At 41.4% G+C, this 27,957-nt stretch overlaps 1 protein-coding gene across 3 annotated transcripts in view; it reads right to left on the bottom strand.

Moving 5' to 3' along the window:
- LOC124802863 overlaps window positions 1-27,957 on the bottom strand; it is a 232,542-nt gene that overhangs the window by 79,943 nt on the left and 124,642 nt on the right. For all 3 annotated transcript variants that reach the window (XM_047263901.1, XM_047263900.1, XM_047263902.1), the window contains 3 exons: window positions 26,137-26,342; window positions 18,158-18,331; window positions 15,777-18,050 (listed from right to left, as the gene is read on the bottom strand). In XM_047263901.1, the coding sequence (XP_047119857.1) occupies window positions 15,777-18,050; window positions 18,158-18,331; window positions 26,137-26,342 (2,654 nt within the window). The remainder of the gene's footprint in view (window positions 1-15,776; window positions 18,051-18,157; window positions 18,332-26,136; window positions 26,343-27,957) is intronic.

Raw genomic sequence — 27,957 nt, 5'->3', positions numbered from 1 at the left:
GACTGAGAAAGTCAGCCAAGAGGCAACCTCTCAGACAAGTTCTCAAAGAGCCCCAAAGTGGATGGTGAGCATTAAAGACACCAAGCAACAGGAAGAGGTGAAGGAGCTGACCAATAAACTGGAGTAAGTCTGTGCTGGTGACAGTAAATGCCAGAGGGACATAGACATTTCAAAGAGAAAATGTGAAATGAGGAAGAAAAGTGTGACTGCAATAGCTTGCAGCTGGGTGTTCAGCTGGGTGGTTTGTCTATGAACAACATTCTGGATGAGCAGCATGACTCTCCCATGAGATGGAATATCTACCTTGGAGGGAAGGTCAAAGCAGACTGGAAGCAAACCTGAGATGTCAAAGTGGTAATAAGAACACAGTTTTGTTTCTTGGTGGCAGAAAACAAGTGTACACAGTTGTTCCACAAACAGTCTAATGTCTCCTTGTTGGGGATCTAATGCCACAAATGTTCCATTGGAGAAGAGTCATAATGGGGAATGGGAAGGAGGGAATAAATGAAGGACAATCACCTCAGCGGCTGCCAAGTGCCAGGCTTTGAAGACTCACTGCTACAGGGTGTGGAGCCTGGAGGACCTTGTTCCATGACATGTCCAGAGGTGTCAACATTCTCCCTGGGTTGGCCTGCAGATTCCAAGGTAGAAAAATGGTAGGAGGCACGCACTGGCAAAATGGAGGTTGGCTGGGTGTGGTATTATGCAGCGTCACTGTTGAAGAGAATTTTTGAGTCAGGGAAGGAGAAGACTGTTTGCCTTTGTTTAATTTCTTACAGCCTTTACAGTTGCAGATGAAGACTCAGATGTTTGTTCACTGAAGGGACATAAAAAGTCTTCACAGGAGCATTCTTTTTGTCCTTCCTGGCCTGCCAGTTGTGTAGCAGATGATTTTCTTGCCGGGGGTGAAGATTTGGCAGCTTGTTGCGCAGCTGTAGGAGAAGGGAATGGGCGATTTCAAACTGCAGTACTGAACTGGAGATCACAGGTCTACATGACCATGTTCTTCATGGAGCGAGGCATAGCAAGAACTGTACTATATGTGCTGTATGGTAAAATGCAGGGCTTTCGACCAGCCAACAACTTAAAGAGTGACAGAGTAGGGTACCTTTTCCTTCACTGAATCTTCTGGATGGTCTACTCATTGAGATACACGTGACTTTCATGGAATGAGGTGGCATGGTTGCCATTACAACTGATACAGCAGGAGGCAGGCAATCACCCTCGTGAGCATGCCCACCATAAGTAACACACTTGGCCGAGTTTTGAAAAGACATGTAAACCTGGTTATAGCGATGACACTGGTAGCAACACATCAGGTTTAGAATGTACGGTCAGACCATGCCTTAATCTTCAACGGGTGCACTACTCGATCAAATGTGAGAAAAAGAGTGTGTGCAGGCACTAAGTTTGCATCAACCTCTTTCATTACCAGATGGACCGCAGTGACAACCTGATCAGAGAGATAAGCTGGGCTTTACCCCTCAGTCACACCATCAAGCAGCTGAGTGTAAATAACACCATGTGAGGAATTCAGTGTACAATGGGCCTCAATAAAAACATGATAGCTGTGGAGGAGTAAAAATGTAAGCAGTTGCTGGGCTTGAAAATCACAATTGGTCTCCAGAAGCAAAGTCTCATTATATAATACTTTTCTGAATAATAAACAGATTAACCATAAAAAAGGATTGACCTTCAGTATGTGATACCAGGGCACGGCCTGTACCAAGCAGTACGTGCGAACTCTATCTGTCGACTCCTCACTGGAAATTGTGCATTACCCAGTCACCTGTTATGTGTCAAATGCATGGGCCAGCCTTCAGGAATGCACAGGGCGGAAGAAGAAACAAAGAGAGAAATCATATGCCAAAGTGGAGGGAGAGGAGGAGATGGTGAATGAAGAAAGAAAGAAAAAACAGATGAGGGTCTGTTCCGATGCTGGGCTACCAAAACTTTAGCACACATCCCCAAAACTATCCCGAGGTGCTCCAAAGGCTGGGGCCCCGTGGTAGCCAATCACGAACTCACCAAAGAGTGGTGATCCAACTGGGGATGGGGGTTATCTTACTTCCATCTCCCTTTCCCTGTTTCCTCCTGGACATATGATTTCCACTCCCTGTGATAACTGAACTGTCCAGCATTTTATGGGTTGCAATTATGGGATCACTAACTTTGTACCAGGCTCTAATGCTTCCTCCTCACTACCTCAGTTCCGGTGAACCATTGTTTGATAATGCATGGAGTCACAAAACTGATGTGTGTTTTAAAAATCTAGTGACAGTTGCTGTCTGCTCTGTCAATTATCTGGCTACTCATAACATGTTGTTGTTGTTGTGGTCTTCAGTCCTGAGACTGGTTTGATGCAGCTCTCCATGCTACTCTCTCCTGTGCAAGCTGCTTCATCTCCCAGTACCTACTGCAACCTACATCCTTCTGAATCTGCTTAGTGTATTGATCTCTTGGTCTCCCTCTACGATTTTTACCCTCCACGCTGCCCTCCAATGCTAAATTTGTGATCCCTTGATGCCTCAAAACATGTCCTACCAACCGATCCCTTCTTCTAGTCAAGTTGTGCCACAAACTTCTCTCCAATCCTATTCAATACCTCCTCATTAGTTACGTGATCTACCCACCTTATCTTCAGCATTCTTCTGTAGCACCACATTTCGAAAGCTTCTATTCTCTTCTTGTCCAAACTGGTTATTGTCCATGTTTCACTTCCATACATGGCTACACTCCATACAAATACTTTCAGAAACGACTTCCTGACACTTAAATCTATACTCGAAGTTAACAAATTTCTCTTCTTCAGAAACGATTTCCTTGCCATTGCCAGTCTACATTTTATATCCTCTCTACTTCGACCATCATCAGTTATTTTACTCCCTAAATAGCAAAACTCCTTTACTACTTTAAGTGTCCCATTTTCTAATCTAATCCCCTCAGCATCACCCGATTTAATTTGACTACATTCCATTATCCTCGTTTTGCTTTTGTTGATGTTCATCTTATATCCTCCTATCAAGACACTGTCCATTCCGTTCAACTGCTCTTCCAAGTCCTTTGCTGTCTCTGACAGAACTACAATGTCATCGGCGAACCTCAAAGTTTTTACTTCTTCTCCATGAATTTTAATACCTACTCCGAATTTTTCCTTTTGTTTCCTTTACTGCTTGCTCAATATACAGATTGAATAACATCGGGGAGAGGCTACAACCCTGTCTCACTCCCTTCCCAACCACTGCTTCCCTTTCATGCCCCTCGACTCTTATAACTGCCATCTGGTTTCTGTACAAATTGTAAATAGCCTTTCGCTCCCTGTATTTTACCCCTGCCACCTTCAGAATTTGAAAGAGAGTATTCCAGTTAACGTTGTCAAAAGCTTTCTGTAAGTCTACAAATGCTAGAAATGTAGGTTTGCCTTTTCTTAATCTTTCTTCTAAGATAAGTCGTAAGGTTAGTATTGCCTCATGTGTTCCAACATTTCCACGGAATCCAAACTGATCTTCCCCGAGGTCCGCTTCTACCAGTTTTTCCATTCGTCTGTAAAGAATTCGCGTTAGTATTTTGCAGCTGTGACTTATTAAACTGATAATTCGGTAATTTTCACATCTGTCAACACCTGCTTTCTTTGAGATTGGAATTATTATAATCTTCTTGAAGTCTGTGGGTATTTCGCCTGTCTCATACATCTTGCTCACCAGATGGTAGAGTTTTGTCATGACTGGCTCTCCCAAGGCCATCAGTAGTTCTGATGGAATGTTGTCTACTCCCGGGGCCTTGTTTCGACTCAGGTCTTTCAGTGCTCTGTCAAACTCTTCACGCAGTATCTTATCTCCCATTTTGTCTTCATCTACATCCTCTTCCATTTCCATAATATTGTCCTCAAGGACATCGCCCTTGTATAAACCCTCTATATACTCCTTCCACCTTTCTGCCTTCCCTTGTTTGCTTAGAACTGGGTTGCCGTCTGAGCTCTTGATATTCATACAAGTGGTTCTCTTCTCTCCAAAGATCTCTTTAATTTTCCTGTAGGCAGTATCTATCTTACCCCTAGTGAGACAAGCCTCTACATCCTTACATTTGTCCTGTAGCCATCCCTGCTTAGCCATTTTGCACTTCCTGTCGATCTCATTTTTGAGACGTTTGTATTCCTTTTTGCCTGCTTCATTTACTGCATTTTTATATTTTCTCCTTTCATCAATTAAATTCAATATTTCTTCTGTTACCCAAGGATTTCTATTAGCCCTCGTCTTTTTACCTACTTGATCCTCTGCTGCCTTCACTACTTCATCCCTCAGAGATACCCATTCTTCTTCTACTGTATTTCTTTCCCCCATTCCTGTCAATTGTTCCCTTATGCTCTCCCTGAAACTCTCTACAACCTCTGGTTCTTTCAGTTTATCCAGGTCCCATGTCCTTAAATTCCCGCCTTTTTGCAGTTTCTTCAGTTTCAATCTGCAGTTCATAACCAATAGATTGTGGTCAGAATCCACATCTGCCCCTGGAAATGTCTTACAATTTAAAACCTGGTTCCTAAATCTCTGTCTTACCATTATGTAATCTATCTGATACCTTTTAGTATCTCCAGGATTCTTCCAGGTATACAACCTTCTTTCATGATTCTTGAACCAAGTGTTAGCTATGATTAAGTTATGCTCTGTGCAAAATTCTACAAGGCGGCTTCCTCTTTCATTCCTTCCCCCCAATCCATATTCACCTACTATGTTTCCTTCTCTCCCTTTTCCTACTGACGAATTCCAGTCGCCCATGACTATTAAATTTTCGTCTCCCTTCACTACCTGAATAATTTCTTTTATCTCGTCATACATTTCATCAATTTCTTCATCATCTGCAGAGCTAGTTGGCATATAAACTTGTACTACTGTGGTAGGCATGGGCTTTGTGTCTACCTTGGCCACAATAATGTGTTCACTATGCTGTTTGTAGTAGCTAACCCGCACTCCTATTTTTTTATTCATTATTAAACCTACTCCTGCATTACCCCTATTTGATTTTGTATTTATAACCCTGTAATCACCTGACCAAAAGTCTTGTTCCTCCTGCCACCGAACTTCACTAATTCCCACTATATCTAACTTTAACCTATCCATTTCTCTTTTTAAATTTTCTAACCTACCTGCCCGATTAAGGGATCTGACATTCCACGCTCCGATCCGTAGAATGCCAGTTTTCTTTCTCCTGATAACCACGTCCTCTTGAGTAGTCCCCGCCCGGAGATCTGAATGGGGGACTATTTTACCTCCGGAATATTTTACCCAAGAGGACGCCATCATCATTTAATCATAGAGTAAAGCTGCATGTCCTCGGGAGAAATTACGGCTGTAGTTTCCCCTTGCTTTCAGCCGTTCGCAGTACCAGCACAGCAAGGCCGTTTTGGTTAATGTTACAAGGCCAGATCAGTCAATCATCCAGACTGTTGCCCCTGCAACTACTGAAAAGGCTGCTGCCCCTCTTCAGGAACCACATGTTTGTCTGGCCTCTCAACAGATACCCCTCCGTTGTGGTTGCACCTACGGTACGGCCATCTGTATCGCTGAGGCACGCAAGCCTCCCCACCAACGGCAAGGTCCATGGTTCATGGGGGGACTCATAACATAAATCATTGTAAACAAGTAACTGTGCTGGAGTTCAGAAAGAATGACTTGGAGCAGGGCCACCATACCGTTCTTGCCACTTTCCATATGATGATGATTCTTATTTTGAGCCTTTGCCCAAGAACTGTGGTGTGTACGATAAGGCCCGAGATCACACAGTACGAGTGACGCCAGGATACTTTGAACAGTCACTGTGGGGTACTAATTTGTTGCAGAAAGTGGTTAGTTCCCATCTGCCATGTGCCTGCTCATATGGAATAAACAAGTTTCTGTTTTGGCTGGATTAAACATTTCACACTTTTACTATATCCATTCAGATGTATTACTCTTTATTTAGTATTTTGTAACAGTAGTTATCCTAATTTCCTTTATATAACACAGTTTTTGTGCCACATCTACATGCTAGTCAGACTTCAGGCATGTATTACTTCATAAAATGAATCAGTTTCAATCCTTGGATATTCCATTTTCATAATAAATTACTTACTGGTTGAGATCTCTGGGGTGATGACAACTTACATGCATTGTTTCTCAGGAATGTTGTTGGTTTCAAGTAAAGAACACAGGAGTCATCCTAGCCGCACATGACAATCAAGTCAACAAAGACCTACGTGTTCTTTATCTTTATGGAATCCAAATTGAACGTACTGCATTATAACTAGAGTTGGTCACAGTATATATGTGATTAGTTCTAAAGACAGTTGAGGATAAATATACTACATGAACGCATGGTGTCACAGCGATATGAATTAATAAAATCTTCTCCGTCTTCCAGTCACATCAGGCGATTAAAATCCCATGGGCTCTCCTTGGCCATTGTCAAGTTATAAATGACTGCCACATCGCCAGGGCCTCGCCGTTCTGTAGCCACACTGCTGATTGTGAGTCACTGGTGCTCCCTTTCTCACCAATTATGGTAAAGTTTTTCTGCCATGTCCGTTTCAACCTCACGATGGCCAGGTCCCAGGCTATGCTGATCTGCAAACCATCATCTTTATTGATGGTGTCTTCAGATACTTTTATTTCTACACCTTCTTTTATAATACTATCCCAAAATCCCTTCATCCTCATACTGACAGATGGGAGAATTCGTAGAACACCTGGACAGCATTCACGACCACATCAGGTTTATGGTGCATTGTCCTTCCTGGACGTCCTCATTCACTGGAAAACCAATGGGAACCTCTGCCACAGCATCTCCACGACACCTACACACATGGATCGGTATCTGCATTCTCTCAGCCATCAACATCTAGCACAAAAACGTGGCATTCTGAACACTCTTGTCCACCGTGCTAAAGTTGTCTCAGATGCTGAAAATCTGTCGCTAGAACTGGAAAGTGTTGTGCCACAGAACCAACTGCAGACTTCGACATTTTAAGTTTCCTATGGCAGATGATTTAGATTATCACAAATATTCATACAACATAATGAACCAAGACTGTGGTTTGACAGTGAGGGAAATTTTTAATATTGGTGCTCTTGGTGTGTCTCAGATCTAAAGCTATTTTTGGTGTGAACGTGAACTAAATACAGTGACAAGATGGCAGACCATTTTGCAGACAAAAGTTCACGTGGGTCAAATGACAGTTATGTTGACACTGAGTGAGACTCCAGTGACTAATAAGTGCCACTCTCAGGTCAATCAAACAGTGAAGGTACATTTTATGCTGTAAACTTTGTTTAAAAAGTTGTAAAATGGTCTCCTAAGGTGTACAATTATGTGAGTCTATGCTTGTATGCGAAAGTGAACAATCTACATCAGGGTGTGCTGAGCTGCCATCTAGGGAGTAAAGTGTGAATTATGTTGTGGAATACACACAACAATTGATATAGACTTGTTACTTATGGATTATTATAGTTGTCGAACATTGTGAATCTCAGGAACATAGTTGATTCACTTCGACATATGAAATGTATGAAAGATCATAATTTTGAATACACATCTGTTGTCATGCTTTATTTAACTTCTTTGCATGCTATGCTGGACCTCTGAAGATGCACATGGAGAATGTGTATGCTGTAGGTTCACATAAAGAAAAATTATATCTTTTGAAGAATCCTATGAAGGCGAAGCACAAGGAAGGCAACCAAAACATGCAGAACCAAGAAACAAAAGTTCAATGTGGTGGAAATAAGACGTGGTGATTTCTTCAGCTTTGCCAGTTTAACATCAGTTTAACAAACAGGAAAAACATTCCTCGTCGAGTAGTAGCTCGGATGAACATAAGATCCAGCAGAGAAGCAAAGAGAAGCCCAATGTAATACAATTTAAATACACTCACAATGATGGTGCAGGATACTATAAAGTGAGCTTATCTAAACAAGTTAGAGGTTGTCCGGCTGAACTTCAAAACACTGCCCTGAGCCTCCAATATCCCAGAGAATGAGCACTTACAAGTGTAAAGAAGGAAGACCATGAGCCAATGTTACGCTTCATTCCCACTATTTACCACGACTTTTTCAAGATATCACCAACTGCTACACAGACAACTGGAAATTCCAGTGGAGATGTGTTGACAAATGATGAAGAGGTCCCCCAAAAATCTGTTTAAACTGGACACGGCACTGTATCTTTATAGCTCATAACATTTTGCTTAGATGAATGAATGAAGACTGTCATACAGCAAAGTTGTTCACTTTTTACCGCACTTTCTTGTAATGATCATAATTTTTCAGGCTGGTAATGTGTACATTGTGTTTCAAAAGTGAAGAAACAACACTGAACAGTTGATAAGAGACAGTTGAATATCATTTGCTACCCTTAGTATCTCACTGATTTTTTTCCTTCTGTGGTTGAAGTGAATATCTCAAAGCATGCAATTTGTTGTTGGTTCACTCTGCCATAGGCCCCTTGAACTAAGTCATCTCCAAAAAGATTTCTGGAGAATAGCTACATCACCGCAAGGTATCACAGGCTATTTCTGTTGATCCATGTAGGAAAAACACCACCAAAGGAGAGAACAAAAAACTTGGGTTTTAGTTTTTCTGTGGCACAATGTTTGGAAAGATTAGTTGGTTTCTGAAGAGAGACAACATCTCATCAGTTTTCAGACCCCCAGAAAAAATATGACAGCTCAGGGGGCCTGTGAAGGATAATCTTGAAATGGGCAACATACCATGTCAGTGTGGTTGCTACTGCCTCCGCCAAACAGTACACACTATGGAGCAACACCAGGCAGACCACAAGAGGTGCTTACAACTATGTTATCCTGAAAAATCAGCCTTGGGACAAAATGATTTAGAAAATACATATTGATTTCCGTTCAATGAAACATCTGTCATTATGAGAACAAGGGATTTTGCGATAGCATTATAAAAGAAGCTGTAGAAATAAAATAGCTGAAAACACTCTCAATAAGAATGGCAGTTTGTAGCTCGGCACAGCCTGGGACCTAGCCATTGCAGGTGCGACAGACACAAGATGAAAACATTCCCACATTTGGCAAGGAAAAGAGCACCAGTGGCAACACAGCCAGCAGCACAGCTCCCTAATAGCGAGGCCACAGCAACATGGCAGTCATTTACCATCTGACAATGGCCGAGAAGAGCTCAATCAAAAGCTCATGGGATTTTAATCACTGAATGAGAAATACGCTATCAATATCTCTGTTACTAAAAGTGAAAAGAAAATTTGCTGTAACTCCATCCTTAAAAAAGACGGACATGTAGGAACATTGGCAAATTAAATAAGAATGTTACTTCTGGATCTTCCCTGCAACCTTTTTTTAACCTCCAGCACGTGGCATTTCATCCCCTTCTTCCATCAGTATAATATATTTCACTTTCCCTGATAACATGGTAATAGCTGAAAATCTAAAAATTCCATAACTTTGTTTTTTTAAGTTCGTGTATTTGCATAGTTGTCTCTGTGGTAAGTAGATATTGCCAGCTATAAGAAAAGGATAGATTGCCAATCACAACAGAGAGTAGATGCTGAATGGCAGACAGCCACACTGAATAAGATTAAACTAAACAAAGCTCCTCCCAAACAGGCTATGAAGGCCCAATGGTACCGACCAGCCACCAAATCATCCTCAGCCCACAGGCGTCACTGGATGCAGTCAGCATACCGCTCTCCCGGAAATATGTCAGTTTCTGAGACTGGAGCCGCTACTTCTCAATCAAGTAGCTCCTCAGTTTGCCTCACAAGGGCTCAGTGCACCCTGCTCACCAACAGTGCTCGGCAGACTGGATGGTCATCCATACAAGTGCTACCCCAGCCCAACAGCGCTTAACTTCAGTGATCTGACGGGAACCAGTGTTACCACTGCGGCAAGGCCATTGGTATTGAATAAAGATAGATAGATATTATTTGGCCATCAGACTAAATCCTTTGTCAAACATAAATAAAACATACATAAAATATATATGAAGACAGTACCTGTTCTCGAAAGAACAGAATACTGTTGATGAGCGTGCAGCTTTTCCCTGCAATAAATGATGACTAACTGAAACCCTCAGCTGCCGACAGGTGTTGTTGATATACCTCAACGTGGACAGCTGAAAATGTGTGCCCTGACCGGGACGCGAACCCGGGATCTCCTGCTTACATGGCAGATGCTCTATCCACCTGAGCCACCGAGGACACAGATGAATAGCGCGACTGCAGGGACTTATCCCTTGCACGCTTCCCGTGACACTCACATTCCCAACTGTCCACAATTCTACATATGTACTGTACCTTATAGACATTTGCCCATCCACTCATTACTCGCGCACGCTTTGGCGATTCCCGTAAGAGATTGGGCAACCTGTGCGTATATATATAGTTAAAGGCTACCCAGCCAGTGACCTTCGTCTGTGTGAATGCGCACAGGTTGCCCAAACTCTTACGGGAATCGCCAAAGCGTGCGCGAGTGATGAGTGGATGGGCAAATGTCTATAAGGTACATTACATATGTAGAATTGTGGACAGTTAGGAATGTGAGTCTCACGGGAAGCGTGCAAGGGATAAGTCCCTGCAGTCGCGCTATTCATCTGTGTCCTTGGTGGTTCAGGTGGATAGAGCGTCTGCCATGCAAGCAGGAGATCCTGGGTTCGAGTCCCGGTCGGGGCAGACATTTTCAGCTGTCCACATCGAGGTATATCAACAACACCTGTCAGCAGCTGAGGGTTTCAGTTAGTCATCATTTACATACATAAAAGTTGTGAATTCAGAGAAATCCTCTATTACCAAGATGGTGAAATTAAGATTTTTAAAATTATAATCGTGATCTTCACTAATAAAGGATTTGTCTGAATCCACAACTTTTAACAAACACACATCACTTACCTCCAATTTGATTATGTGAACTAACAACAAAAACACTGACATTCACACATGCATAACTAACACACATATGACCACTAGTGCCTCTGGGTGCCAAGGCCAGACTATGACTGGATGTGAGGCAGGCAGGAATGTCAGCTACTGGCAATACAGAAGAGGTGTGGGCTAGGAATGGACAGGGGTGGGGGAAGTTACTAGTGCCTCCTGTGGGAGTATGCAGAGACATGGTAAGGTAAGGATAATAGGCTGCAAGGTGTAACATTGTGGGGCTGTGCTGGAAACTGGGAGGGAGGAGGGGGAGGGGGGGAAGCAAAGGGGAAAAGAGAGAGGAGAGAAGTACATAAGGGCAAAGGACTATGTAGGTGCACTGGTGGGATGAAGGCATATGTAGAGTTGTAGGGATAGTAGGGAAGAGGAGCAAAGCAGGTGGAGAAGAGAGACTAGTGAAGGTGGTGGCCAGGAAGGGGTAATGGGAATGAAGGATATGTTTGCAAGGATAGTTCCCATCTGTGCAATTCAGAAAAGCAAGAGTTGTGGGAAGATTCCAGGTGGCACTGGCTGTGAAACAGTCAAAGTCAAGCATTCTATGCTGGGAGCCATGCTCAGTAATTGGATGGACCAGCTGTCTCTTCATTGTGCACCAAGCACATCATAATCCCTTTACATCTGTTTCTGCTGTCTGAGAACAGGTAATAGACTCCCTGCAACATGCTTGTCATCCTGCACCACTGGAACGAGACTAGCAGCAGCTGGACTATGGAATTATGGTCTCATGCTTAGGCTTAGGCTGTGTCTGGAGTGGTGTTGTGGTGGTGAAGCCTGGAAATTTACAAATGCTGTCACACTGTACTCAGTGATGAATTGTGTTTCTGCACAACCCAGAATGATCATCATCAGTGAGTATGGAGGCAGGCAACCTGGGGAGAGGTCACATTCTTCCGATGTTTAGAAAACACGTAGCAATGTTAATCCTGACGACATGGTGTGGGGAGGCATCAGGTATGGCTTCAGGTCAAGGTTAGCAGTGATCTGCGTCTGCATCCACATACATAGTCTATAACCCAGCACACGGTGTGTGGAAGAGGGTACTACGCACCACTATTAGTCATTCTCTTTCCTGTTCCACTTTCAAATAGAGCAAGGGAAAAAAGCCTGGCTACAAGTCTCCGTACAAGCACTAATTTCTCTCATCTTACCTTTGTGGTCCTTACACGAAATACACAATGGCAGCAGTAGGATCATTCTGCATTTGACCTCAAATGCCGGTTCTCTAAATTTTTGCAACGGTGTCTTGCAAAAAGTGTCTCAACTGAGTTGCTGAAGCATCTGTGAAGTACTTGTGTGGTTTTCGAACCCACCAGTAACTAATCTAGTGTCGCACCTCTGTACTGCTTTTTTGTCTTCCTTTAACCTGATCTGGTGAGGACCCCAAACACACATTAGTGTTCTATATGCTAGCTCTTCCATAAATGAGCTACATGTTCTCAAAAACTGTCTCAATAAAACGAAATTGAGCAGTCCCCTTTCCTACTGCCAACCTGACAAGCTTATTCCATTTCTCATCAATATGCAAATTTACACCTAGATATTTAATCAATGCGACAGCAGCACAATACTAATACTGTATTTGAATGTTACAGGAATCAGCAAACAGCCATAAATTGCTGCTCACCCTATCAGTCAGATCATTAATGTATATAGAGAAGAATAGCAGTCCTGTCACCCTTCTCTGGGGCACTCCTGATGATACCCCTGTCTCTGATAAACACTCATTGTCAAGGACAATGTACTGGGTTATATTACTGTCTTTGAGCCACTCGCATATTTGGGAACCCAATCCATAACATGGACCTTCTTCAATAGTCTGCAGTGGGGCACCGTGTCAAATGCTTTCCAGAAATCTAAGAACATGGAAGCTACCTGTTGCCCTAAATCCATGGTTTGTAGGACATCATGTGAGAAAAGGGCAAGTTGAGTTTCGCATGAGTGATGCTTTCTAAAACTATGCTGTTTTGTGGACAGAAACTTTTCAGTCGCAAGGACATTTATTATATTCGAAATCAGAATGTGTTTATGAACCCTGCAGCACATCGATGTTAAGGATATTGGTCTATAATTCTGTGGGTCTGTCCTGTTATCTTTCCTATAGACAGGAGTCACCTGCACTTTTTTCCAGCCGCTTGGGACTTTTTGCCGGGTGAGATATTCACGATAATTGCAAGCTATGTAAGGGCCAATATTGCAAGGTACTCTCTGTAAAACTGAATTGGTATTCCATCTGCACCTGGAGATCTATTTTTTTTTTTTTTAACTATTTCAGTTGCTTCTCTGTTCCAGGGAAGATTATTCCTATGTCCTCCATGCAGGAGTCTATGCGACAGACCACCGGCAGTATTTTTGCACGATCCATCTGCATGATTTCTTAAACATTAAATTTAAAACTTCTTCAGCTTTCCTTTTGCTGTGTTCTATTGCCACCCCAGACTCGCTGTGTTCTATTGCTACCCCAGACTCGATGAATTAACTGGATAGAAGCCTTCGACACTTAATGATTTTACGTACGATCAGAATTTTCTCATGTTCTTGTAAAGATCTTTCGCTATGGTACTATGGTGGAAGTAGTTGTATGCTTTGCTGACTAATCTTCTTACGGGCACATGAAATTCTACTAACTTCTGCCTGTCGAAATTTGCGCTTTCTTTTGTGAAGCAGGAGTGCAATAACCTCTGTGTCTTCAGCATTTTCCGAATTTGATTATTGAACTATGTAGGCTCTTATCCATCCATAATCCACTTACTTGGCGCATGTGTCAAGAGCATAAACTAAAATAAATTTAAACTTTTCCCATAACTCCTCTTAAGTCCATCCCCACCCAATAATTCAGGTACAGAAATCTGCAGCCATGACCGTCACAGAATCAATGGAGCCTCTGGTTGAGAACCTCCTGTCTCCAAACCAAAGGACACCGATCAATTCTGAGTGCGATGCTGCAAATTGTGAGCTCTGTTTGCACCCTGCGAGCGAGGCCAGCAGTCATCACCACTTCTGCCATCTGCCCATGAGAACTGAGGATGGGCTCAGAACCCAAGTGACAGTCATCATTGATGCCTACAGCAGCAACAACCTGCAGACTACTATAGCATGCACCCTCGTTACCAGCAGGCAGGAATACCTCCACAGCTCGGATGATGCCCCCTCTGACAGCCATACCAAGCACACATTGGAATTCCTTTCAGCAAATGATGCTATTTCCTTCAGGTGCTCCATATGATGCATAACACTGAAGTGCCTGCTCAGACCCTGCTAAAGGAGTGGCCATCTGTCAACTCACAGAGTAAATGAGTGAGGCCAATGGCCAGCATCCATCACACTGATTCTCCATCTTCAGAAACATAAAACTGTAACAACCTCCCACTCTCCCGGCAGTAAGCATGGATCCCCCACTTCGGGTACACTGGAAGGTGCCTCTTTAGCAGAGCACATGTGTGAAACAAGTGACACCTGACATGTCCCATACGATGCACTGGTGCCACACCCTGGGACAGCAGCCAGCAGACGGCTGACCGCAGCCACAAGCATCTTTAGCTATTTGCGAACTGCATCCAGCCCCTCCCACATCTGCACACACCCTATCCATCCTAGCATCACTAACTTAAGAATTAAACAGACAACAATGAAAATAACAGAAAGAGCTAAATATATGACTTGCTAGTCTCCTGGTGCTTACCAACAAACGCTGATGGCTGACTGAGCTGTGATCCACAGTTACAACTGACCTGACTTGATATCAGCATCCTCTCTGGCAAATTTCAAACTGTATAAAATCCAGTACTGCTCCATAGACTTCCCTGACCCAGAAATTCACAAATATGTCTGTCCTAATTCATTAAAAATATTATTTCTGCCTATAGTGGATGATAAGGCAGTAATTGCAGATGGAACGAGAAACAGTTCATAAAGGGAATGGCACTGTGGTGTACTTGGTGACCTGAACATGATAGCCCCCTTGATTTGTGTTGCCAACATGCACTTTGTTGGGCTGTTCTGGTGTCATATGAGGCTGGAGATGGCAGTGAGAGGCTGGAGATGGCAGTGAGAGGCTGGAGATGGCAGTGATGGCAGCTGACTTTGTGCATATAACAGTAGTGTATCAGGACTATTAATAAGGTGTGTTAGGGTGTGTTAGTAAGGCAGAGTTAACATAAAAGGGAATGCCATTAAAGTCAGATATTACCTTAACAGATACAGTGATTCTAAATATTTGGAAACATCATTCAATGAACTAGCAGAGACCAGCATTTACAAGAAAATAAATTATGCATATCATTCTTCTACCAATCTCCCTGCAATATGTTCCAACAAAAAATGTGGTTACCTTTTTAGTAACTGTTGTTGGGAGCCCAGAGTGACACTCATCTTCAAGATTATTTATTTGATTAACTGAATCAAAGATAGATAGTGGCCATGGAAGAAGAATATTTTCCAAATCTCAAACACTGATTTAAAAAGGTAATTATTTTTAAATTGTATCATATTGTGTATAAAACTTTCCACAGCTATGATTTAGGATGATACTCAGCACAACAGAAATCAACCTTTTCTAATATTCATTCTCTGTTGGAACTTCTAACAATAGACTACACTAGCAGCTCCCCCTATGGAGACCAACTTTCATTGGTGTGGAAAAACTGAAGGTCATGTAAATCTTTACATGACGTGAGTGACAACCACATTGCTGTACACTACTTTTGTTTACATAAGGTATATTTAATATAATAAGGAAACACACACACGCACACACACACACACACACACACACACACACACACACACACACACACACACAAAGCTAAGGAGCTGTAATAAAACAGATTAACAATACCCACCTTCAGCTGTGGTGTCTTCATTGTACTATAGTCAGGCAAAGGTGTTAATTCTTCAGATATACTTGATTTGTTGACTGGAGTTATTGATTGGTATTCTAGATTTCCAGAATTCTCATCATTTACCTTGTTGTCATGTGTTTCAGTTCTATGAGATCCAGATGGGCTGTTTACAAATTCCTCCCTGAAAAATGAGTTATCTCGGATTTGGTCAACAAAAGAATCCTCCAGCATCATTTTTAAGGAATCCATACCTGTTTGCTTAAGCGTTTTTGGTGTGTCAGAATCATGAGCACTAGTGACATCTGAGGAAATCTGCTTGCATTCTACTTCATCATGTGCCAAAATAAGTGACTGTGTATCTTTGTCAACTAAATGAGACATCATCTGAGATAAACTACGCCTCATAGTTGCATCTGGAAACTGAGACAAACAACGAAGAGCCAGTGGGGTTCCAGATAATGGAGAATTGGCATGTGTTTCTTCTGTTATTTGATCTATAGGTTTCAATGTACTTTTTGGTGAAGCAAATGTCGTGATTCCATAATCTGGACTTTCTTCTGTTCTGCAAAACTCCAATGGACTAGTCGGCAATGAAGTATTTTCATGATTTTCTGGAACAGCAGTGGAATTGTCAGAACAATATGCATCATTTCCTTTACTAGTTTCTTCAGAACAGTTATTCAAATTATACTGAATTTCTTTATCTGATTTTCCTATTTCAAAAGAATGAATCTTTGAAGCTGTCAGAGGGAGAGTCTCATATGAACTGCCATTAGTTCCTGCAGCTCCACTACCTGGTTGATTATTTTCTTCCATACTAGAGCTACCTGCACAATTTTGTTGATATGCTTCATTTTCATATGATCCATCACTCTTTTGTGTTAAATCTATTGTATCAATGAAAGAATCAGTTGGAATGCTCAAAACTTTAGTTGGATTTATGCTTTCTAATTGCAAGGGTGAACTGTCTCTCTCTTTGCAGATTTTTTTTGATGGAGAATCACATTTGGATGGTGTCAAGATGGTATCAGATAGTTTTCTCTTTGCAGGTGTTGGAGTGGTTGTTAATACACCAGCAAAATTAATGGAATGATACTCCTCAGGAGTTCCTGGTGCTAAATTACAAGAAACGTTTTCATCTTCAGGCCTCTCTGATAAAGACTCATCTGGTACTTCTACTACTTTTGCTGGCTCACAGTCTGAAGTATGATAGTCTTCTGGACTTCCTTGAGTTAAATCACAAACAGAATCTGCATCTTCATGCACATCTGTTACGGAATCATCTATATTTGTTGGCTCATGACCTGATGTAAGCTTACAAAGCATACTTGAGAGAATGTCAATATTATCACGCTGAATATCATTAGTTTTAATAGGTGTGTGTGATTCTGAAAATATATCTGGAGACGATCTATCACTTTTATTATCATTTTCCTTTATTTGTGACTTACTCAATATTTCCTCAAATCTTTGTGGGTTAGACCTATATTCTGTGTAATCAATATCACAGAAGTTATCAGCAGCAGAATCTTCACATTTACCAATTTCCTTACAATGCTGTAGGTTTCGTTGCTGAGGAATATCAGCTGAATCTTCAATATCAAGTTCAGAATGTGACTGAAATGTATCGGACATTCTGCTTGTTCTTTCTGGTTTACTACTGTTATATTTCTCTCCTGTTCTGCTATTCAAACATTCATCATGTAAGTGCTTTAAAGCACTACTACCCATGTTCTTCAACTTGTCAAGGTGGTTCAAAAGTTCAGACTTATTATATCTTACAGCTAATGATCGAATATCATTCACATCCTCTTGTAGTGAGCAAATTTCCTCTACACTCCCACAATAAATGTAATGCAGAAATGCTAAAGCTGAGCTGAATGACACATCTTTCCACTGCAGATGACCTTGTTCTCCTGATTTTTCCGAAATATCACATAATATCGAAGGAGCCTGAGCAAAAAACACTAGTCTGTGTGCTGCAACTTCCACGTTGCCCTTGACATGAATTGTAACGTCACTCATGGTTTTGTTATTAACCTGCATTTTCCAGTTCTTTAGAATGCAATCTTTTCTGAAAGAAAGGAATGATTCAGTCGGCAAGGGAGGTGAAGATGTAGAACAACTCAAAACATCTTGCTTTTCATTATTGTCATACGAAAAGTCAGTTTCTTCTTGGTTATCTAATGAATCAGAAGGTCCTTCAGGGATATACTTTACAGGTTTCAAATCAGACTGTTGATAATAGTCTTCTTGGTTGGTATCTGCTTTACTCTACAAGAAAAAGACAAAGAATAATGTAATAAGGTACACAATTGAGTACTATAAATATTATAAACCAGACAAACACACAATCAGATTTTTCTTTCATGAACTCTTACCAAGGACCCCCTCACTGGTGTTTTTTCTCGGCATGGAATCTTTGATATATCTTTCAACTGACTACCAGTAACTACAGCAGAAGGAGTAATAAAAGTGTCCAAGTAACTAACGTAATAGGAATTTCTGTGGGTGCCTTCAGGAGGTATCTGTGCCTTCATCCATAAGTAACACTCCTGTGAAATCATTTACACTACATATTAAAAATGGGTATCACATACTATTTCAAGAAAAATTTCATAAACAGCTGGCTATATAAGAGTAATTAAATGCTCTTAAATTCAGTAAAAGATCATTAGTATAAGTTAATTTCATTTTCTAAGGCAAATATGCCTTTGCATAATACTGAATAGAATAATACTGAAAATAATAATCAGACAATAAATTTGTGCAGAACTTAAGGATGAAAGTAACTTTAGCATAATGTGTCACTGCCAGGTAACATAGCTTGATGAAACTTGTACCATACACAGAAAAAAGTGCTACATTATAGTACAGAAGATAAAAAAGAAATATGCAATGAGACGAACACGTATGACAGCTTTATTCACAGTTAATAACTACGTCATCAAAATTTATGCTGGTCTCCTGGACATTACAAAAGTTGGGACATGGTTCTTAGTAGGATGTGTGATCACCACAGACAACAGTGCCTACTCTGCCACGTGCTGCCATGTGCTGCAATGCTGGCCACAAAGCTGGCAAGGAGTTCCTGTGGTAAGGCATTCCATTCCTCCACCACCGTGATTGACAACTGCTAGACGGTTATTGGTGCAAGTGGATACACTGCAATATGTCTCCTGACCACATTCCAATGTGCTCGATGGGATTTAACTCATGCGAACAGACAGGCCAATCCATTTGCAGAATACCCTCTCGTTCCAAGAGCTCCTCCACCTGTGCTGTTCGATGTGGCCACACACTGTCATCCATAAAAATTAAGTCAGTGCTGAATTTGAAGATCAGTATGCCGATCCAACTTTATATTCCACCTACATCATAACACCTGGACTAACAAAACAATCCTGTTTGATAATGCTTGATGTACCCTTATATGGTGAGAGGAGGGAATCTGTAATGCACCCAGCCTCTGGAAATGTAACAGATGAGAGGTCTTTAATGTACAAGAAAAAGCAATGGAGCACATGAGAGCTCACAAATTCAACTTTTGCAGAACACCTAATGAACAAAAACCATAACCCCACTAATATTGAAAACAATCTACACATTCTGAAAAACAGCAACAGTCTATACCGACAACTAACAATAGAAGAAAATTACTACAAACAAAAGCTATAGTCAAAGGGAAAAAATGTAATAAACAGAAACACAACACTTTGGAATAACACATTATTTACCACTCTGAGAGAGCTGACCAAGGACACACAACAGAAAGCACACACAGGCAAAATAACCATTTCTCCATCAACACAAAGACATAAATCAGGAACAGAAGTCATCATAATTCGTGCTACAGTTTTCACAGCCTTCTCACAACATGTGATACACCTCTCGCAACACACGCGAACAGCAAGATGGCATAATATTCTTGATCATAACCAAAGTGCGAAAGTTTTGTTTTTCTGTGTATAGAATCAGCCACATACCATCCAACAAATGTGACTACACGAATAACTAAGCAACAGCCCAGTACACACGAAATAACTGGATTCCACAACACTACTGAAACCCCAAGTGTATATTGCTGACATACGAAGTTCACCCTCTAGTATTTCGTTTACTAACAGCCGCCCACACAGTTGCAGATGACATGATGTTCGCTGAGAAAAAACGGCAACAGAAAAAAAAGCATAGAAAATATGTTGCAAACAGCGACAATAATTCTCAAAAACATGCTATAATGTACAATAAATAAGGTAGTATGAAAGTATCCATTTACAAATATATTTCAAAAAATGAATAGTAAAAATGTAATAATGTGTCACTGTGTTTGTATAACTATGCTATTTTCTGAATGTTTTAGATTTAAAAAACAGTGATGATGGTGATATTTGTCACCGAAACTAGTTTGGGAAAATAAACAAGTTAATAAACAAGGTGTTTTGCATCAAGGCAGACTCAATTTCTGATATTATTGTACTGCACAGGTATTTCCCAACGACAACCTTTATTTCCTGTTAGTTAGATAAGACTCAAACCATTTTGCAACACTGCTATTGACACCACAAAATTCTAATTTACTCAAGAGAATGCTGTGATTCACAGTCAAATGCTTATGACAGGTCATAGAAAATGCCATTATCCATGATATGTTTATTCCTTGTGTAATCCATGGTTTATTTTTAGACTTATGTTTGATTTAATTTACCTATAGGAGAAAATAATTTTCAAAAGGGGAAGTAACTTTATTAATGAATGCTTTGTATTTTCCATTTGAGTCAGAAGTATTATAAACATCTATCCAGTTCATGTCTTTGAGCAATCTCCTAAAGTTCTCAATTTTTGACTAATCTATTACCGACTTGAACTCAAGATTTAATAGATTTTTTATTGTGACAAGTTTCAACATTTAACACAAGGTGTTGCTTGTCATGAACCAAATAGCTCATTTACTATCATTTTGGTGGTATGACGTTTTTCCCTAGATTTGTCTAAAAGATATTGTCAAGAGCAGTCTCAGAGCATTTACATACCCTAAGTGCAAAAAAATATTACACCAACAAAGTACTTCGCTTATATTCAATCTCCATCAAGCATACAAAAATATAAAATAAAATAAAAAAATATACAGCTAGATTGGAAAAAACCTGATGACCAGTAACAACAATTGAATTAATAAAGATGAACAAACATTATATAGTGGGAGAGTAAAGTGATGACTAGGCATGCAGGCAAGAACTTTAACGTTTTAATTTTGCTTATGTGGCCACACAGTTCTTCAGAAAACACAGAGAAGACATAAGACACAGTGTCCCCACTGTACAACCTGAGTGGGGTGTAGTGTTTTTCCATGCAGAGTCTCTGAATTTGTTCAGCATCTGCTGTCATGCCTACTCAGTGGCTCTCTATGGTGCAACAGTACTCTAGAATTTATCACTTTTGCATATTGTATGCTCATATGTGATAAACTTTTTATTTGTACAGAGAGCACAGAAGATCCTATTACACTTTACTGAGCCATACTCAACATTTCTTTCACCTCTGTTTAAACATTTGCCATTGAATACAAGATACTGCATTCTAGTGATATTCGCATATCTGTGAAGGTACTCTATATTACTGTATCTTAGTCGTTAGTCAAAACTATGGTACAGGGTCAAGGAGTGCCTTTCAGAAATCTAAGAAGACGGAATAACGGCTTGTCTGAATGTAATACTTGTAAGATATCGTGAGTGAATAAAGCAAGCTATGTTTCACATGAAGGCTTTATTCCTGAATCGATGCTGAGTTTTTAATGAAGGTTCTTTTCTTCTAAGGCAACATCACGATGTTGCAGCTTAGAATATGCTCTAAAAGCCTCAACAAGCATACATTAGCAAAATTGGTGTGCAATTCTCTGCATCCTCTTTTTGTAAACAGAAGTGAGGTATGCTATTTTCCAGTGGAGTGGGACTATTTTCAACATGAGAGATTACTCATAAGTACAATATAGACTCTAAGACAAAGAAAGATGCACTACAAAGAAATTATTCAAACGGGACAAAAACTGGTAATGTGATGTACATATACAGACAAACAAATGATTACAATTTCAGAAAAATTGTACAATTCATTCAAGAGAAAAAGCTTCACAAATAGAGAAAGTCAATAATACTTCGGTTCACCTCTGGCTCTTATGCAAGCAATTATTCGGCATGGCACTGATTGTCTGAGATGCTGGATGTCCTCCTGTGGGATTACCGTGCCAAATTCTGTCTGATTGATGAGTTAGATTGTCAAAATCTTGAGCTGGTTGGATGGCCCTGCCCATGATGCTCCAAAAGTTCACAGTTGGGGAGAGAAACAGCAACCTTGCTGGACAAGGTACAGTTTGATAAGGAGGAAGACAAACAGCATGGCTGCTGAAATGTAACAAAATGGGATATAGAATATTGTTGACATACTCGTAGTAAAGTCTTCAAAAGAAGCACTTGAGAATTCATGATGTCCACAAACAGATGGCCCCAGTATGCCAATACTAATAATTTTTGAGAGATGCATATGGGACCTGAAGATGGCATACTGAATTGCCAAAACTCGTAGTGAAAACAAAATAAAATAACTTCTCAAGTTCTAGAGTCAGACCAGCTCCATGCCAATGTGCATTTAGTTGTCAGTTATAGGACTCTGTACTTCAACAGTTATTAGTTGTGTTAATGTTCTTGTCATTATTTGTGTGCAGTTACCAGCCAACATAATTTTAATGTACATAGCGGTTGTCAAAAAGAGTGTAGATACAGCAGTTTTAGCGACAAGAATGGTACGTGGCGTTCACAGAAGTGCATAGTGTAAAGCCAGTCCTCTGCCACCAGCTCAACACCCCAGCAAGAGTTATATCATGCCGTTAATTCAGCAGCAACATTCTATTTTCAGGTTGACACTGGTCCTCTGTGCCCTTGTGAGCCTGGAAACATACCATCGAATGGCTCAACCTGCTCTCTCCTCCACAAATTGTCATATGGTCTGTTATGGAAACCAGCCCATTCCTGTTCAAGGAGAAATCACGACTGATGTCGAGTATCAACTCATCACAAGGGCAATCATATCTTTGGCAGCAGTCAGAACAACTTTGAAGAGCATTTTTGGTCTCAATGCATTCACGTCTGTGGGTTTCAAGACATGGTAGATTTTCTTTCTGACTCTGTTATGTTCCAGGAACTGGATTATCTCTGCCATGAGTTTGGTGTCATGTTTTGGACACACATCACCCCCAAACCAAGAGCCATACCTACATTTTGTCATGTTCAATCTATTCCCTTCACCTTGGGATCAGCTGTCAAGGAGGAACTTGATGGGTTGCATGGCCTGGGCATCACTGCACTGGTCACCTCTAGCCATGGTCTACGCCACTGGTTGTCATTCGCAAACCGTCAATGGCACTTCATTCATGTGGAGATTTCAAATCCACCATTAATGCTAAGTCATTAGTGGATGCTTAAATGATCCCACAAACGGATGAAATCCTTGCGAAATTGGCAGATGGTGAATGTTTATCAAAAATTGATTTGGCGGGGGCCATATCTACAGCTTTGTTTGAATTTCACTTCCCAGCAGATTATTGTTACCAACATCCTGTTCCCCAGAATTTTATAAAACAGACGTTGTGTTTTCAGACTGATGATCAAGTGCAGTATATGTTGTGTATGCTTCCAGTCAGAGCAAAGTGCATACAGAAAACCACTCAGCAAGATCCAGTGCTCTGTCAGGTGTCTCTATGTGAGTCGAAAGACTGTCCACAATTGGTGCCTGCTATGGTGCCAGGCCTGCTTTGCAATTTTTTTCCTTTTTCATAATCAGCTGGCAGTGGTTGATGGAAAACTCCTTAGTAAGGACTTGGATGAAGTCTTGTGTTCTCATCCCACCAGTCCTGCAGTTCCAGACTCTTGGGCTTCTCCACTGGGGCATATCCAACATGATAATGCTAGTGAGATATTTTGTTTACTGGCCTGACATTGATGCAGCAATTGAGAAGCTTGTCCACAGGTGCAAACAGTGTGCCGAGCATCACAGACAGCCCCCCCCACCCACTAACTTTTGCTCTGAGGCTCACTCCCAATCAGCTACGGCACTGCATCCACATTGATATTTTGTGGGTTCTTCATGTCATTCCATGTGGTTAATAGTGGTGGATACACTGTCAAATTATCCATATGTCAGGCTAATACGCTCCACTTTGGCAGAAGCTACTGTGAGTGCTTTATCACAGATTTTTGAGATCAAAGGATTGACATGGACAATCATCTCCAATAATGGCCCACAACGGCCTCGTCATTGATCCATAATTTAAGCATCCTGAACAGTACTACTCACATCACATCCACACCATTTCACTCCAAATGAAATGATGAGACAGAACACATGTTGTTTACATTTAAGACACAGTTAGCAAAGAGCTTAGCTGACTCGACTGTCGATACAACATTGCCTCCGTTCCTATATGTGTATAGGACATGAAACTTCCTAGCAGATTAAAACTGTGTGCCGGACCGAGACTCGAACTCAGGACCTTTGCCTTTCGCAGGCAAGTGCTCTACCAACTGAGCTACCCAAGCACGACTCACGCCCTGTCCTCACAGCTTTAATTCCGCCAGTACCTCGCCTCCTATCTTCCAAACTTCACAGAAGCTCTCCTGTGAACCTTGCAGAACTACCACTCCTGGACGAAAGGATATTGCGGAGACATGGCTTTGCCACAGCCTGAGGGTTGTTTCTACATATAGAACACGTTGAATGGTCGCAGCACAGCCCAGCAGAGGTTCTCCATGGTTAACCCCAGATGCTGTTACATCTGCTCCGGACTGTGACAAGGCCTCTGGCATGGCCTTGTCCTTCACAATATGCTGTGGGTGAATCAGCCTGGGCGTGGACCTCCGTTTGGCAGTTGAGATAGGCCCAACTAAGGTTTGGGAGACGCAAAGCCAGCAAATGTTCACCGTGGACACCGGTGGGGCATTGCTCTACAGCCACTGGAATCAACTTCACCCTCAATGGGGCAATGACTCACTGCAGCTGCAGCAGACACTGGCACAGAGGGCCCTCCTGCAGGCACCGCTCCCTCCCAGGGGCCAGGTGACATGGGGGCTCCCCTTACCTGGATGTGGCGGTGGGCATCAATAACATCAAGATGGAGCCACTGCCCACCCCAGCCCATCAATTGGCATCTGATGGTGGCTTCCCAGATACCGCCAGTTTATCGGAGCATCCGGCAGATGTTGCCCTCTCGTCACTGCCTCCGTCTCTTGCCACCACATAGGGTACAGAGCCCCCACATGTGAAACACCACTGCAGCCAGTGCCCCACTAACCAGCTCATTTCAGCCTGTACACCCTGCTAGGCCAGAGACAGCTGATGGCCAATCCATGTGAAGGCGATGCCTCTTCAGATGCTATTGTGTTGCGGTGCGGCTGCTGTTGTGCTGCTGCTATCATTGCTGTTGTCACCTCCAGGTCACCTGGGTGTATCAGATGGCTTCCTCACCTGCAACAATCTGACCAGTGTGATCTGCTTTTTTCGCATGCCAGTGTCTGTGGTACTGGCTCCAAAGAAGAGGGAAGGGATATGGTGGCGTGCCCATGCAATCTATCCGATGTTAGCAGTAGCTGGGCAAGGCAAGCATGCCACCGTCACCCACAGCCAGTGCCCCTGCCAAAAAATACGAACCTGTCAGACCGCTGCCAGTGGGGCCTCGTCCACTTGCACCTTCTCTGCCGTACGCAAATGTTCTTGAGAGAGACCTACTCCGTGCTGATGTGCACTTAGTTGTCAGTGATAGCACTCTGTATTTGGACAGTTAATAGTTGTGTTAATGTTCTTGTCATTAGTTCACGTGCAGTTATCAGCCATCATAATTTGTGTGTATGTAGTGGCTGTCAATCAAGAGTGTAGGTACAGCACTTAGTGTACCTTATAAGTTTGCAACAGTAATGCCTACACTATTTGCAGAAAGACAGTACACTTAACAAACACACACACTTTAAGAACACGCATAGTCAATACTGATACATGTGTCTACATTCAATACTCATGATGATTTTTTTATTCTAACATTTTAATGTCAATACTTGACAAATATGTAAAAGAGCTAGATGTCCGTGTAAAAACAGAACATGTAACATAGTCTGTTGTCATTTTTGCTTTGCACACAGACTAAAGGCCTATTCATCATTTTTAAGATATTTAATACAAACTGTGTAACAAAAAGGTTACAGAGGATTTTTGGTCAAAAAATAATGACTTAATCTACAAGAAAGATATAGTTTTGAAACTTAGCCACTTGATATTTTGTATCATCACTATCTGATTCATAAAAACTACCACAAACCTTATTCAAAAACTTGAGTAGGTATTTTGAACTCAATGTTTGCTTTCTACATTTTGAATCAGATGATTTTTCAGATATTTGACAAGTTTCTGTTTCATCTTCTTTGCCCATCAATATAATTGCCACCTTTTCTGTTATTAATCTCTCACGTTCTTCTCTGCTTCTAGTCATAAGGATAGGGACACTGCATTTGGTTTTTTTTGGACCTGTTGGCAGAAAATTATGTTACAGGAAGACTGTTTACAAACAAAAAAAAAAAAAAAACCATAAATTTTGAACACTTCTTAAAACTTTAAAGCTAGTGACCATTGTTTTCTGTTATACGTGCGTATGCACCACACATAAGTCTGCTACATGTGAGTCATTGCCTTTCCCTTTTTTACGTAAGCTAGGCACAGTCCTATTGGAAGTGGTACGTCTAGACCTGCCAAGTATAGACTTGGCTGTCTATGGATTCATTGTGGGGGTATGCTTTTGAACAATTTTTCTGAAAATTGTCTTGAGCTAGCTCAGCAGCCCACACACTGCAAATATCTTAGACCTTGCAGCTACAAATAGGCCAGACCTTATCGACAATGTCAGTATAGAAGTGGGGATTAGCGATCATGATGTCATTATAGCAACTATGATAATGAAAGTCAATAAAACAGTCAAGAAGGCTAGGAGATAGAGCAGATGAACATCTCACTTAGATGGTGAATTGGCACCACATAGATTCAGTAATACATATGGAGAGGAATTATGGGCAAAGTTTAAGCAGACTGTAAATTGTGGTCTGGAGAAGTATGTGCCTAGTAAGTGGTTAAAGGATGGAAAAGACCCACCATGGGTTAATAACGAAATTTAGCGGTTGCTGAGGAAGCAGAGGCTGTTGCACTATTGGTTCAAAAGGGAATGCATAAATGAAGACAAGTGAAGATTAGTGGAGATTCATGCGTCTGAAAATCTCTATGCACGATGCATACAACTACTGCCACTGTCCCACCATAGCAAAAGATCTGGCACAGAACCTGAGAAAATTCTGGTTGTATGTAAAATTGCTAAGCGGGTCTAAGGCTACCATTCAGTCCCTTGTTGACCAGTCTGGTGTGGCAGTTGAAGATAGCAAAACAAAAGTAGAAGTTTTAAATTTCCAAGTTCAAGAAATCATTCACACAGGACAATCGTACAAACATATCATCATTTGACCATCGGACAGATTCCCATATGGATGACATAGTAATAAGTGTACCTGGCATAGGGAAACAACTGAAAGATTTGAAAGCAAATAAATCACCAAGTCCAGATGGAATCCCAGTTTGATTTTACAAAGAGTACTCTATGGCACTAGCCCTTTACTTAGCTTGCATTTATCATGAATCTCTCACCCAGCACAAAGTCCCAAGCAACTGGACCAAAGCACAGGAGACTCTGGAATATAATAAACTTTCTTGAGACTGAGAAGCTTATGTTCATGATTCAGCACGGTTTCAGAAAGTGCTGCTCATGCGAATCTCAGCTTGTCCTTTTCTCACATGATAACTGGGAACTATGGATGAAGGACAATGGGTGTATTCCATATTTCTGGATTTCCGGAAAGCATTTGACGCAGTGCCCCATTGCAGGCTGTTAATGAAGGTATGAGGATACAGAATAAGTTCACAGATATGTGAGTGGCTCGAAGACTTCTTAAATAATAAGAACCCAGTATGTTGTCCTCAATGGTGAATGTTCATCAGAGACAAGGGTACCATCAGGAGTGCCCCAGGGAAGTAGATAGGACCACTGTTCTTCTGTAAATACATAAGTGATTTCACTGACAGTGTGGGTAGCAATCTGTGG

The sequence above is a fragment of the Schistocerca piceifrons genome, chromosome 6 (assembly GCF_021461385.2).
Source record: "Schistocerca piceifrons isolate TAMUIC-IGC-003096 chromosome 6, iqSchPice1.1, whole genome shotgun sequence".
NCBI classification, from domain to species: Eukaryota; Metazoa; Arthropoda; class Insecta; order Orthoptera; family Acrididae; genus Schistocerca; species Schistocerca piceifrons.
This window is presented reverse-complemented; position numbering and strand designations above follow the sequence as displayed.